The sequence below is a fragment of the Carcharhinus amblyrhynchos genome, chromosome 20 (genome assembly GCF_965287045.1).
Source record: "Carcharhinus amblyrhynchos chromosome 20, sCarAmb.v2.hapA, whole genome shotgun sequence".
NCBI classification, from domain to species: domain Eukaryota; kingdom Metazoa; phylum Chordata; class Chondrichthyes; order Carcharhiniformes; family Carcharhinidae; genus Carcharhinus; species Carcharhinus amblyrhynchos.
Window position 1 is genome coordinate 41,634,617 of NC_137343.1, and position 13,683 is coordinate 41,648,299.

General features: G+C 46.8%; 1 protein-coding gene across 2 annotated transcripts in view; it reads left to right on the top strand.

Annotated features, from left to right (window-relative positions):
• Positions 1 to 13,467, top strand: part of LOC145355954 (solute carrier family 2, facilitated glucose transporter member 11-like) — an 80,393-nt gene extending 66,926 nt beyond the window's left edge. For both annotated transcript variants that reach the window (XM_080208465.1, XM_080208464.1), the window contains 3 exons: positions 5,474 to 5,549; positions 11,849 to 11,976; positions 12,555 to 13,467. In XM_080208465.1, the coding sequence (XP_080064591.1) occupies positions 5,474 to 5,549; positions 11,849 to 11,976; positions 12,555 to 12,776 (426 nt within the window). In that variant the 3' untranslated portion in view covers positions 12,777 to 13,467. The remainder of the gene's footprint in view (positions 1 to 5,473; positions 5,550 to 11,848; positions 11,977 to 12,554) is intronic.
• The last annotated feature ends 216 nt before the right edge of the window (positions 13,468 to 13,683 follow it).

Below are 13,683 nucleotides of genomic sequence, written 5' to 3' on the forward strand. Positions count from 1 at the left end.
ACACACACTGCAGCACCCACACACACACTGCAGCACACACACACACACTGCAGCACCCACACACACACTGCAGCACTCAAACACACACTGCAGCACCCACACACACACTGCAGCACTCACACACACACTGCAGCACCCACACACACACTGCAGCACTCAAACACACATTGCAGCACCCACACTCACACTGCAGCACCCACCTACTCACACTGCAGCACCCACACACACACTGCAGCACCCACCTACTCACACTGCAGCACCCACACACACACTGCAGCACTCAAACACACATTGCAGCACCCACACTCACACTGCAGCACCCACACACACACTGCAGCACCCACACACACACTGCAGCACCCACACACACACTGCAGCACCCACACACACACTGCAGCACTCACACACACACTGCAGCACTCAAACACACATTGCAGCACCCACACTCACACTGCAGCACCCACACACACACTGCAGCACCCACACACACACTGCAGCACCCACACACACTGCAGCACCCACACACACACTGCAGCACCCACACACACACTGCAGCACTCACACACACTGCAGCACCCACACACACACTGCAGCACCCACACACACACTGCAGCACACACACTCACACTGCAGCACCCACACTCTCACTGCAGCACCCACACACACACTGCAGCACCCACACTCACACTGCAGCACTCAAAGACACATTGCAGCACCCACACTCTCACTGCAGCACCCACACACACACTGCAGCACACACACTCACACTGCAGCACCCACACACACACTGCAGCACACACACTCACACTGCAGCACCCACACTCTCACTGCAGCACCCACACACACACTGCAGCACCCACACTCACACTGCAGCACTCAAAGACACATTGCAGCACCCACACACACACTGCAGCACACACACTCACACTGCAGCACCCACACTCTCACTGCAGCACCCACACACACACTGCAGCACCCACACTCACACTGCAGCACCCACACTCTCACTGCAGCACACACACTCACACTGCAGCACCCACACACACACTGCAGCACCCACACTCTCACTGCAGCACCCACACTCACACACTGCATCACCCCCACACACTGCAGCACCCACACTCTCACTGCAGCACCCACACTCACACACTGCATCACCCCCACACACTGCAGCACCCACAGACACATCGCAGCACCCACACACACACACTGCAGCACCCACACTCATGCTGCGTTCAATTAAGGACTGGCACTCTGGATAGGATTGATCTGCACACACTGTGCCATATTTTGCCTCAGTGTTGTGTGTGGATGCAGAGTGCCCTCCTGGCAACTTGTTGTCCCTTGCCTAGAGAGGCACCTGTGAATTGTACAGGTGCACTCCATCCAGCCCTCCACACCTGTCAACAGACAACTTCGATTCAAAGTTTATTGAAGTGTGTTTTCACGAGCCTTGCTGTTATGAACTTTGTGCTTCCCAGTCATCCCGGAAAGCAGGTGGTGAATTGTGTTAATCGATAACCAAGTTCTGATTCCTGTCAGCTCTGATTGGATTTGCTTTTTCATGGCTGCACCCACCTGTGTAATGTGGAGGCCACCTTCAGCCATCCTCTTCACACTGTGAACAGTATTGATTCTAATCTGCCTTGGCTTCAACTCCCCACAAAGGGCCTGACCAGCAGAGTACACCGTGTTTCAGAGAGTTTGATAATTACTTGCAGTGTGGGGACACTTCGTCTCCAGCTTTCGTTTTGCGTAGTATTAACCAGAGGAGAGATGGAGCTCACTTAGAAGGAAAAACCAGTAAAACTTGGGAAATGATTGGTACTGGTCTGAATGGAGCTTAAAATGGAACTCTGCTTAGGACAAAATGGAGCTCCAGTTCAGAAGCCTCTGTGGCCTGCTCTTGCTTATATGGCCAGTCCAGTTTAGTTTCTGGTCAATGGTAACTCCCAGAATGTTGATAGTGGGAGATTCGGTGATGGTAACGCCATTGAACATTACAGGGAGACGGTTAGATTCTCTGTAGTTGGAGATATTCATTTGTTGTCACTTGTGTGGCATAAATGTTACTTATCACCTGTCAGCCCAAGCCTGTGTTTTGTCCAGGTCTTTCTGCAGGTGAGTATAGACTGCTTCAGTATCTTTTTGAGTTGTGAATGTTGTGCCCTTACAGAAGGACCTGACTTTTAGCCAGTCTGGTTATTTCTGTGGAAAATTAAGTGTTAATGTCTTAGTTAAAAAGGTCCATCAAGGATGTCAAGAAATTGTACAGGGTGCAGAGGGTTTTATCATATGTTGGCCTTCATAGTGAGGGGGATTGAATATAAAAGTAGGGAGGTCTTGCTGCAGCTGTATAGGGCATTGGTGAGGCCGCAGCTGGAGTACTGTGTGCAGTTTTGGTCGCCGCACTTATGCAAGGATATTTTGGCCTTGGCGGGAGTGCAGAGGAGGTTTACTAGGCTGATACCGGAGTTGAGGGGGTTGAACTATGAGGAGAGGCTGAATAAACTAGGCTTGTACTCGTTAGAGTTTAGAAGAATGATGGGAGATCTCATTGAGACATATAAGATGATGAATGGGATGAATAGGATAGAGGTGGAGAGGTTCTTCCCGCTCAGAAAGGACAGTAGGACTAGGGGGCACAGCCTCAAGATAAAGGGGGGGCGGTTTAGAATGGAGTTGAGGAGGAATTTCTTCACTCAAAGGGTGGTGAATCTCTGGAATTCTCTGCCCGTTGAAGTGGTGGAGGCTGCCTCGCTAAATATTTTTAAGACGCGGGTTGATGGGTTTTTGATAAGCGAGGGGATTAAGGGTCATGGGGAGAGGGCGGGAATGTGGAACTGAGCCACGACAGATCAGCCATGATCTTATTGAATGGCGGGGCAGGTTTGAAGGGCTAGATGGCCTACTCCTGCTCCTATTTCTTATGTTCTTATGTTCTTAACAACAAACTAAGGATTTGATTTGATTTGATCTGATTTATTATTGTCACATGTATTGGTACACAGTGAAAAGTATTGTTTTTTGTGAGCTATACAAAGCATACCGTTCACAGAGGGAGAGGGAAAGGAGAGGGTGCAAAATGTAATGTACAGTCACGGCCAGGGTGCAGAGAAAGCTCAGCTTAATATGTAGTAGGTCCATTCAGATTTCAGTTGGCAGCAGGGAGGAAGCTATTCTTGAGTTGGTTGATGCGTGACCTCAGACTTTTGTATCTCTTTCCCAACGGAAGAAGGTGGAAAGAAGAAAGTGTCTGGGACGCATGGGGTCCTTGATTATGCTGGCAGCTTTTCAGAGGCAGCGGGAAGTGTAGACAGAGTCAATGGATGGGGGGCTGGTTTGCGTGATGGACTGGGCAACCTTCACGATCTTTTGTAGTTTCTTGCGGTTTTGGGCAGAGCAGGAGCCATACGAAGCCGTGATACACCTGGAAAGGATGCTTTCTATGGTGCATCTGTAAAAATTGGTGAGAGTCATAGGACACATGCCCAATTTCCTTAGCCTCCTGAGAGAGTAGAGGCGTTGATGGGCTTTCTTAACCATAGCGTCAGCATGGAGGGACTAGTTGTTATTGATCTGGACACCTAGAAACTTGAAGCTTTCTCCACCATTTTTACTTCATCACCATTGATGTTTAAGTCTATTTATTACTATCACAAGTAAGGCTTACATTAATACTGAAATGAAGTTAATGTGAAAATCCTCTAGTCACCATATTCACTCAGTCGCCTGTTCGGGCACACTAAGGGAGAATTTAACAAGGCCAATGTACATAACCAGCGTGCCTTTTGGACTGTGGAGGAAACTGGAGCACCCGGAGGAAACCTATGCAGACTCTGCACAGATAGTGATCCAAGGAATTGAACCTGGGTCCCTAGTGCTGTGGGATAACAGTGCTAACCACTAGACAGGAGCATGTTCTCTACAATGCTTCCTGAAGTCAATGACTATCTCCTTTGGCTTACTGATATTCCGAGAGAGATTATTGTCATCGCATTGTTTCACCAGATGCTCCGTCTCTTTCCTGTACTGTATCTCGTCATTGTTTGAGATCCGACGCACTACACTTGTGGACATCAGGAATGCAATTTTCCCAAAAAAATTCGAATGGGAGGTTTTCCCACCCATTTTTTGGACGAGCTTAGTTAAATGAATTTCCAGTGCAGAGGCCTTCAGATGATTTATGCCTGTGCGAAATGCCCCCCTTGGCATTGTCCAGTGCCAAGGCAATGCCAGGGTGCCCTGCAGGCAATGCCAGAGTGCCCAGTGTGCAGTGGCAATGTGCCAGGCCTCCGAGGGCCTCAATGTCCTCCAGTCCCATGAGTGAGGCCATCACTCCTGGTCCCTGTTGCCAGGAACCCTATGTGGTATCTGCTGGTGTGAACCTCCATTAGCAGAGTCAGAAACATGAGTGAGCCCAAACAACAGTGTCCCGGGCTCGTTAGAGAGATGCAAATCAGTATTTGCATATTGTAATCGACTGCTCCCCGTCATGAGGCTGATTATACTGAGAAAAACAACCTGGGATGACCGCGAACGGCCGTACGCCAGTTCCGATTTCCACTTTTGGCCACCTGCTGACTTTTCCTGGTCCGCCATGCCACTCAACCAGCACAGCGGGCCAGGAAAATCACGCCCCATCTACCTGGAATGACTTGAGGAGCTGGGGTTGTACTTCTTTGAGCAGAGAAGGTTGAAAGGAGATTATAAAGATTGAGCAAATCATGAGTATCTTTTCCACTGGGAAGAGAGTAAATAAAGGGCAGACACTGTTTTCAGATAATTGACCAAACGATTAGATGAGCAGAGTTTATTTTTAGAAGGGTCACTTTGATTTGAATGCACTGTCTGACAGGATGGTTGAAGTGGATTTATCAGTAATTTTGAAAAGGGAATTGTCTAAATATTTGAAAAAGTTAAAAATACTTTACAATTGCAGGATTATGGGAAAAGAACAGGGTACTGGGACTAATCAGATCACTCGTTCAAAGAGCCAGCACAGACTAAATAGATTGAATAGCCTCCTTCTGGTTTTATAATTACTGATCACCCATCTGTCCTCAAGGCAAAAGAGCAATAAATATTTGGAATAATCTGGTGAAGTAATAGAGATAAAAACTTTGGGGTCAATCAGAATACAGGTCAATGACCGAGTTAATGGGCCAGGTTCTCCAGTCCCGCTGCAGTGAATGGAGATTTGGCTGAGCACCAAATTCCCTGTCCTGGCTGGCAGTGGCGGCTGGGAGTGAATGGCTGGAGAATTCTGGCCAATATGTTTGAAGAGACAGTTCAGGGAGATGATTGTCCTCCTCTCATCTTATGTTCTACTTTCCTCGCAATGGGTCTTCCGGGAGCTGAAGTGATTGAAAGGTATTGTGTGGGGTTCAGGGCTGTGGGGGAGGGGGGGGGAGGGTGTAAGAATCGTTTCAGTTTACGTGACTGGCACCTAATCTTGTCCATTGCCCCGCAGCACCTCATTCACTGGATGCCGTATTGCAGTATGGTCATCATCTTTGCTTATGTCTTCTGCTACGGAGTGGGCCCAGGTGAGCTGAATCATACAGGTATCCTTTCTCCTAACGCTGCCTCTACTGATCGTCCCTTTAAGCATCAAACTGCAGCGTAAAGGTCACAAAACCCGGGAAACCAATCGGGGAGTAGGATGGGGGGGATCACACTGGTAAGTATGGGCTTCTGTACTCAGAGTCATTTTGGCAGCTCTGCAAGTCTCTGTATAGTTTTAACCTCTAAATAAACTCGTGTTTTTCTTAAACCGGTGAGTGAACATCTTTACATTTGGTGATGAAGATTTTTAAAAAATCCTCAGACTGAGAGTATCCAGTTTACACTGAAGTTTTGAATAGAAAAGGATATTTAGCAGGATGTCCATCTTCTGACGGATAGGTACATTTGACTTCTCCACAGTGGACAATACATAGGGCGCCTTGGGGATCACTTCCAAATGAACAAAACAGAGGAGGAGGTGAAGCACAAGGCAATTCTTCTAAGTGTGTGTGAAACCCAAACTTATCTGATTCACAGTCTCACAGCCCCAAGTGTGCCCAGCTCCAAATCATCCAGGTCATTGAACTGGTGAAGTCACATTTCCAGCTTAAACTATCAGTCACACTCCAGAGATTAAAGCTTATTTCAATCGGGAGATCTCTAAGTGAAACAATTGCAGCTTACATACCAAATTTGAACAGACATCGGAGCATTGCAATTTTGGGGCTACCTCGAATGACATGTTATGGGACAGATTAGTCTGTGGGGTGAAAAACGAGGCAATTCAACAGAGATTACTTGCAGAAATTTTAAATGAGCAATGGAGATAGCACTGACAATGGAAAATGCTGAAAATGGAGCACAAGAGTCACAGAGCACACAAAACAGTGCTGTTCACCTGTCAGGCCAGGAACCTGCAGTCAGCAGTGGTGCCAACATCAAAGAAGTGGGCGCAAGGCGGGAAACGAGTTCAGCCACAAATAAGACAAGAAGATTTAGAGAAGGCAATCCAGCAGCAAAGCTTGAAGAGAAATGTAATTTCTTGGTGGGTCGCCCGAGAAGTCGTGGAGCCCATGTGATGTACGTCCAACCACTTGGAGTGTGCATCCACCATGATTCAAATTGTGGGCCCCTCAAAGTTCACATGTGCCTGCACCCATGGTCTTCTGGGGCACTCCCATAAGGTGTAGGGAGGCTGAGGGTGGGAGTTTTTAATTTTCTAGGCACAGGTCACATAGCTTCAACAAGTCTGTGATGTCGGAGTCAAGACTGGACCACCAGATGTAACTCCTGGCCAGTATCTTTATTTTTGATATTCCCAGGTGGCCATTATATAGTTCTGTAAATATTGAATGACATCCTGGGGAGGGGGGAAGCAAATACTCAGGACCCCCAAGGAATGATCCTGTCCTCAATAAGCTTGTCTTTTTAATGAAGCAGGGTTTCGTTTCTTCAGAGGGTTGCCCTTGGAATCCAGTGTGCAGCATCATGTGCCTTATTTTAGATGAAGTTTGAAGTTTTTGGGTCCAGGCCTCAGTCTGCCTTGCTGACACCGGCAAAGTCTCCAAAAAATTCAGAATCATCACGACCTCTTCCAGGCTTGTGGGCAACGGGAGGCAACGCAATGTGTCAGTATTGGCTACCCAGGTTCCAGGGCAGTGTTCCAGAAGATATTAGTAGGCCATCAATAACAAGACCCAGCACTGTATCTGGGCTGAGGCGATAGAGGGGGTTGCCTCTTTGACTAGGTACAATAAGGGTTTATGGTTGGTAACTATAAAAAACTGTCGACCATAGATGTGTTAGTGGAACATTTTCACACCAAATACAACCACCAACCCTTCTTTCTCAATCTGAGAATTTCTTTGTTCTGCATCCAAAAAGGTCCTGGAGGTATATGTGATGGGCTTTTCCATCCTGTCTTCTAGCAATGTGACAGTCTCAATGCCATATGGGGAAGCATCACAAGTCAAGATAAGTTCCCTCTTAGGGCTAAATTGGACCGTAAGATACAGGAGCAGAATTAGGCTATTTGCCCCATCGAGTCTATTCCGCCATTCAGTCATGGCTGATATGATTCTCATCCTCATTCTTCTGCCTTCTCTCCATAAGCTTTGATCCCCCTGCTGATCAAGAACCTATCTGTCTTAAAGACGCTCAATGACTTGGCTTCCACAGCTCTCTGTGGCAATGAGTTCCAAGATTCATCATTCTCTGGCTGAAGAAATTCCTCCTCATCTCTGTTTTAAAGGACCATCCCGTCACTCAGAGGTTGTGCCCTCGAGTTCTAGTCTCTCCCACTAGTGGAAACATCCTCTCAATGTCCACTCTATCTAGGCCAGTGGCTTAGCTGACACGGCTGATATTTAACGATTAAAAGCCTCTGTCTGCAGAGAACATAAGAACATAAGAAATAGGAGCAGGAGTAGGCCATCTAGCCCTTCGAGCCTGCCCCGCCATTCAATAAGATCATGGCTGATCTGTCGTGGCTCAGTTCCACATTCCCGCCCTCTCCCCATAACCCTTAATCCCCTCTCTTATCAAAAACCCATCAACCCGCGTCTTAAAAATATTTAGCGAGGTAGCCTCCACCACTTCAACGGGCAGAGAATTCCAGAGATTCACCACCCTTTGAGTGAAGAAGTTCCTCCTCAACTCCATTCTAAACCGCCCCCCCTTTATCTTGAGGCTGTGCCCCCTAGTCCTACTATCCTTTCTGAGCAGGAAGAGTCTCTCCACCTCTATCCTATCCATCCCATTCATCATCTTATACGTCTCAATGAGATCTCCCCTCATTCTTCTAAACTCTAACGAGTACAAGCCTAGTTTATTCAGCCTCTCCTCATAGCTCAACCCTCTCAACTCCGGTATCAGCCTAGTAAACCTCCTCTGCACTCCCTCCAAGGCCAAAATATCTCTAGTATTTTTATCGTAGGGCGACCAAGGGGACCAACCTGGAAGCCAAGTTTGGGACAATTTTCCATAATAATTGACTAAATCCAGAAAAGACTTTATCTCTTTGGTGTTCCTTGGGGTTGGTGCTGCCTTGAGGGTCTTTACATTATCCTCTACTGGATGTAACCCCTTGCCATTTACCCAGTAGCCTGAAAAAGGTTACTTCAGCCGTCTGGAAAACACATTCCTCTCTCTTCAGATGAACTCCTGCTCTAGAAAATGTCTGCAAGACTTCCAAGTTGACCAGGTGTTTTTGTTCCAAAGTTCCTGTGACCAAGATATTACCTAAGTATACTGCTACCCTAGATAACCCTCGAAGGATATTCTCTAAAACTCTTTGGAAAATGGCACTCGCTGACAAGACCCCCAGAGGGCAAGAGGATATACTTGTAGATTCCCTTATGTGTGTTGATTGTCACTCACCCAGTTCACATTGAAGATGGGTGTGTCTCATGTTCAACTTGGAGAACATCTCAATGCCTGCTAACTTAGCGTACAGATATTCGATTTAGGGCATGGGGTATCTATCGAGTTTAGAGACCGAATTGATTGTTAGTTTACAGTCCCCACAAAGACTGAAGTGATTTGTCAGCATTAAGAATGGACTATGGGCACAGCCCATTCTGCAAATTGCAAGGGCCTTATTATATCTAAGCCTTCAAGGCACTTTCTCTGCATGGAACTGGGCTTGATCTGAAGTATGTAGTTGTAGCATTGGGATCAACGTAGATCTTGGCCTTGGCTCCTTTTGATTTCACAGGCCCTCTTAGAAAATACCAGGATATCTAATAATAACTCTGTAGAGTTCCCTACACTTAGCCTGAAGAGTCCCAACCAGTTCAGCCAGATCTGCTAGAGCCAATCCCTCCCCATAAGGTTTAACCAGCGTCTCCATGGAACAATGAGTGGGAGGGGAGCTGATTGCTGTCTATAAGTTACTGGAACCATTGTGGTGCCTTTTACTTGTAAAGGTTCCCTTGGATAGATAGCTAGTCTGGCCTACGTGTCTTCCAAACTTAGGAGTTGGATGCCAGATTGGAGATGCTTATATGCCTGTTCTCTGATAACGGAGACCGCAGATCGCATGTCCGCCTCCTAGAAAATTTACTGTTATTGGGGCAACCTTTGTTGTGATGATACAAGTCAGTTGTAGTGTCCCTGTCTCAAGAGGAGAGGTTACCTGCATGGCCTGGTCAGGTACTGGCCTTTAGCTTTTTCACTAGGCAGCACGCGTTTAGCCTGATCCTGAAACTTCCCTTGGCTGAGTCCTTTGGCAGTCCTTGCAATAATCCATCGTCTGGCAGTTGCACCTTTGTGGAGTATGTCCTCTAATACTCATGGGGTTGTCACTGTCATTCATTGACTGACAGCTGGTGACGTTAAGATTCATATATCGAAAGGGGCTCTTTAACACCTTTACACAAGCATTCTCCAATGAGGACTGATTACACGAATCCCACCCCCTGTTTGGAGGACATTGTGCCTGATGCTCTCTGTAGTTCCTGAGTCCCTTTTTCTGCATTCTCAAGTGATAAGGCTACATTAACAGCTCTTTTTAAGTCCAAATTTAGTTCTGCAAACAGCTTCTTTTGGTTGGTTGGGTCATTTATGCCGCATACCAATCTGTCTCACAACACTTCATTAAGAGGCAGTCCAAATTCGCAATATTCAGCCAATATCTGCAACCTAGCCAAAAACTCCATGATCGGTTCCCCAGGAGCACTCCCAGCCATGTTGAAGCAATATCAATGGAAGATTACAGAGAGTTTGGGTCATCGTAGTTTTCACTAGATTTATGAGTTCATTAAAAGTTTTGGAATCGGGGGCATCCGGATAAGTCAGATTTCTTATCACAATGAACGTCAGGGCCACACATACAGTCAACAACATCACCTTTTGTTTTCCGTCTCCTTCAATGTTGTTAGCACGGAGGTAGTAACTCATTTACTCAGTTATTGGGCCCATTCTTTCCCACTGGTATCATAGCATTCAAGTTTCACAAGAAGAAGCTTAGTAGCTTTTTCTTATCAGAGAAAATTCTTGATGTTTGAAGGTTGTCTTGGAGGGAGAGATGGAGAAAAAGGATTTTTATCTTCATCACCAATGTGGTAATTGAGCCAAACGCCAGTTTCCTGTCACTGACACCCTTTCTTGTGCACTGAGGGAAAGGATCACACCTGCAGCTTACAGTCAGCTAGTCTTCACCTGGGGACCAACAATAACGGTTCGGGTAGAGTAACAGGTTTAAAAACACTCACTGACTGCTTCCCATTGGGCGAGCCTCCATTCATTCAGGTCATACAGCAGGGATCCCATAGGGAGATCTATCAATGATCTCCCGTTCTCTTTATGGCTATAACACTGACCATAAGCCTCTCTTGGATCTTTTTGAAAAAAGACAAGACTGTTTGGCCAAATGCATCAGCAAGAATTCAACGTTGGGCATTAATTCTGTCCACTATAAATATACTTTCAACCACCGACCTGGAACTCACATAACAAATGCAGATGCATTTAGCCACCTACCTTTATAAGAAAGTGTTACAGTTGCTCCAATACCACAGGAAATTGTTATGGCATTGAATTTTTTGGACACTTTGCCAGTCTTGGTGAAGCAAATCAGGTTGGGATCCACATCTGTCCAAAGTGAGATGCAAGATGCAGTTGGCCAATGAGCCAGTTACTGAAGAAATTTGTTAGCGGCAGGGATGAATTGAGTTTCCAGCTTGGCATCAGACTCCAGGGAGCAAAACTAGCTGTCCCTGTACCAGGTGGAGAGTTGCTTCCAGTGGAACGACGCAGCACTCATCCTGACATCTCAAAGATGAAGATACTTGCCAGAAGTTATGTGTGGTGACCTGGCATTGAGCCAACATCAGGAGCCTGGTCATGCACTGTGAGCAGTACCAATTGCAACAAAGGTTTCCTGCACCCTTGGAAATGGCCAGGCTGGCCATGGAAATGAGTCTATATTGCTGTGGAGTCACAATTAGGCCAGACCAGGTAAAGACAGTAGATATTCTTCTCTGAAGCACATTGTTAAATCATTTGGGTTTTTACAATAATTGGTAATGGCTTCATGGTCATCAGACTTAATTCTAGATTTTTTAAGAATTCAAATTTCACCATTTGCCATGGTGGGATTTGAACCCAGGTCCCTACAGCATTACTTCGGGTCTCTGGGTTACTAGTCCAGTGACAATACCACTCTGCCATTGCGTCCCCAAAATGGCCTTGTTCCCATCTTCAAATTGCCCTTGCTATCCTTCCCATAGCAGCAAGGTTCCAACTTTGGGTCGATTGATGTCTCGAATGAAAGGTGAAGGGTGGATTGTTTTGAAAGATGGGGTAACTTTATCTGAAAGATTTCCTTCCTCTGTTCCAGGTGGAGTAGCTATCATCATTCCCTCGGAAATATTCCTGCAGTCCGATCGGCCAGCCGGCTACGTTATTAATGGTTTCTGCAACTGGATTGGCCTGTTCCTCATCGCAATGGTTTTCTCCTTCATGGTTGTAAGTTAAATTAGTTCCTTTGTAAACCTTACTCACTGAGCACCATCTCATCAGCTCAGGTTCACATAGTGCCTCCCCACTGAGCCTTAATCAATTAGTCCTGATCTCACTCACTTACTCCAACTCACCGACCCTCACTGACCCTCCCTCCCTCTCTCTCACTGACCCTCTCTCACTGACCCTCCCTCACTTACTGACTCTCCCTCCCTCCCTCACACTGACCCTCCCTCACTCATTCACTGACCCTCTCCCACTCTCTCACTGACCCTCCCTTCCTCTCTCACTGACCCTCCCTCACCACCTCACTGACCCTCACTCACTTACTGACTCTCCCTCCCTCCCTCACTGACCCTCCCTCACTCCCTCACTGACCCTCCCTCACTCCCTCACTGACCTTCCATCACTGACCCTTCTTCATTCCCTCACTGACCCTCCCTCATTCATTCACTGACTCTCCCTCATTCATTCACTGACCCTCCTTCACTCACTCACTGACCCTCCCTCACTGACCCTCCCTCACTGACCCGGTTTCCCGTATTTCTCCCTGTCCTCACTGCCTGTTGGTGTTTGTGTTGCAGGAAAGCCTGGGCCACTTCTGCTTCCTGATATTCTGCGCTGTCTGCTTACTGCTCACCATCATGGGCCACTTCATCCTGCTGGAGACAAAAGGCAAGTCACCCCTGGAAATCAGCCAGGAATTCAGGAACAGGAGACTCTGGAAAAATTCCCCGCTGCAGGTCACACCCAACGGGACAATCCCACAAAACACGGTCGAGATCATTATGTCAACTGCATTTTAACCGGCTGTGAGAATCCAACTGGAGCTATAGGAAGATGTTTTGAACTGAGCTATCATGTTTGGCATCAGACTGTGTAATAAGCCCCCAGCTAGCAGTGCAGGGAGAGCCCCTATTTCTATTTAAATTGTGTAACTAATTATTCTACTGTAGGATGTCAGAGGCGGCCAGCTGGGAGAAGTGCCCTTTGGAATCACTGCTGGAGAAGCGCACTCACTTACTGATAGGCCTAGTGGTTAGAATGTGGTTTAGTTATACATACCAAAGGTCTTTTTTTAAAAGCTCAGAGTGTTTTTAAACGCTATTAAGCGTGCAAGAAATCTGTGAGAGTATTGCCAGCATTCTGAGCTCTGTTACCATGGCAACACTGCCCTTTTGCAGTAATTTAATCACAATGCAACCTGATTTGAATGTTAGATCTCCGCCTGAGTCAAGGAGTGACACACAGTGATGGATGTCCCCCTCCTCAGTGGTACCGTCACCGAGAACCTCCTCAGGGAGTCACTTCACAAATTAAATACACATCGTGTAGATACATCTCAGGATGCTGTCTGAACCACTGCTATTGTTAATCTCAGGTTTCGAGAATTATTTAGCGTAACTTTGGGCATTTGGTATCTCCAGCCAGACAGTCTTCAACTTCAGGAGTTTGCTGGGTTCATTGCCTTAGCCTTCTTTAACTTATTTAAGTGGGGGGGGGTTGGTGGTGTGGTGGTGGTGGGAGGTGATGGCCCAATGATATTAGCGTTAGACTAGTAACCCAGAAACTCAGCTAATGCCCTGGAGACCCAGGTTTGAATCCCGCCACAGCAGATGGTGGAATTTGAATTCAATAAAAAATATCTGGAATTCAGAATCTACTGATGATCATGAAACCATTGTCAATTGTTGTAAAAGCCCATCTGGTTCA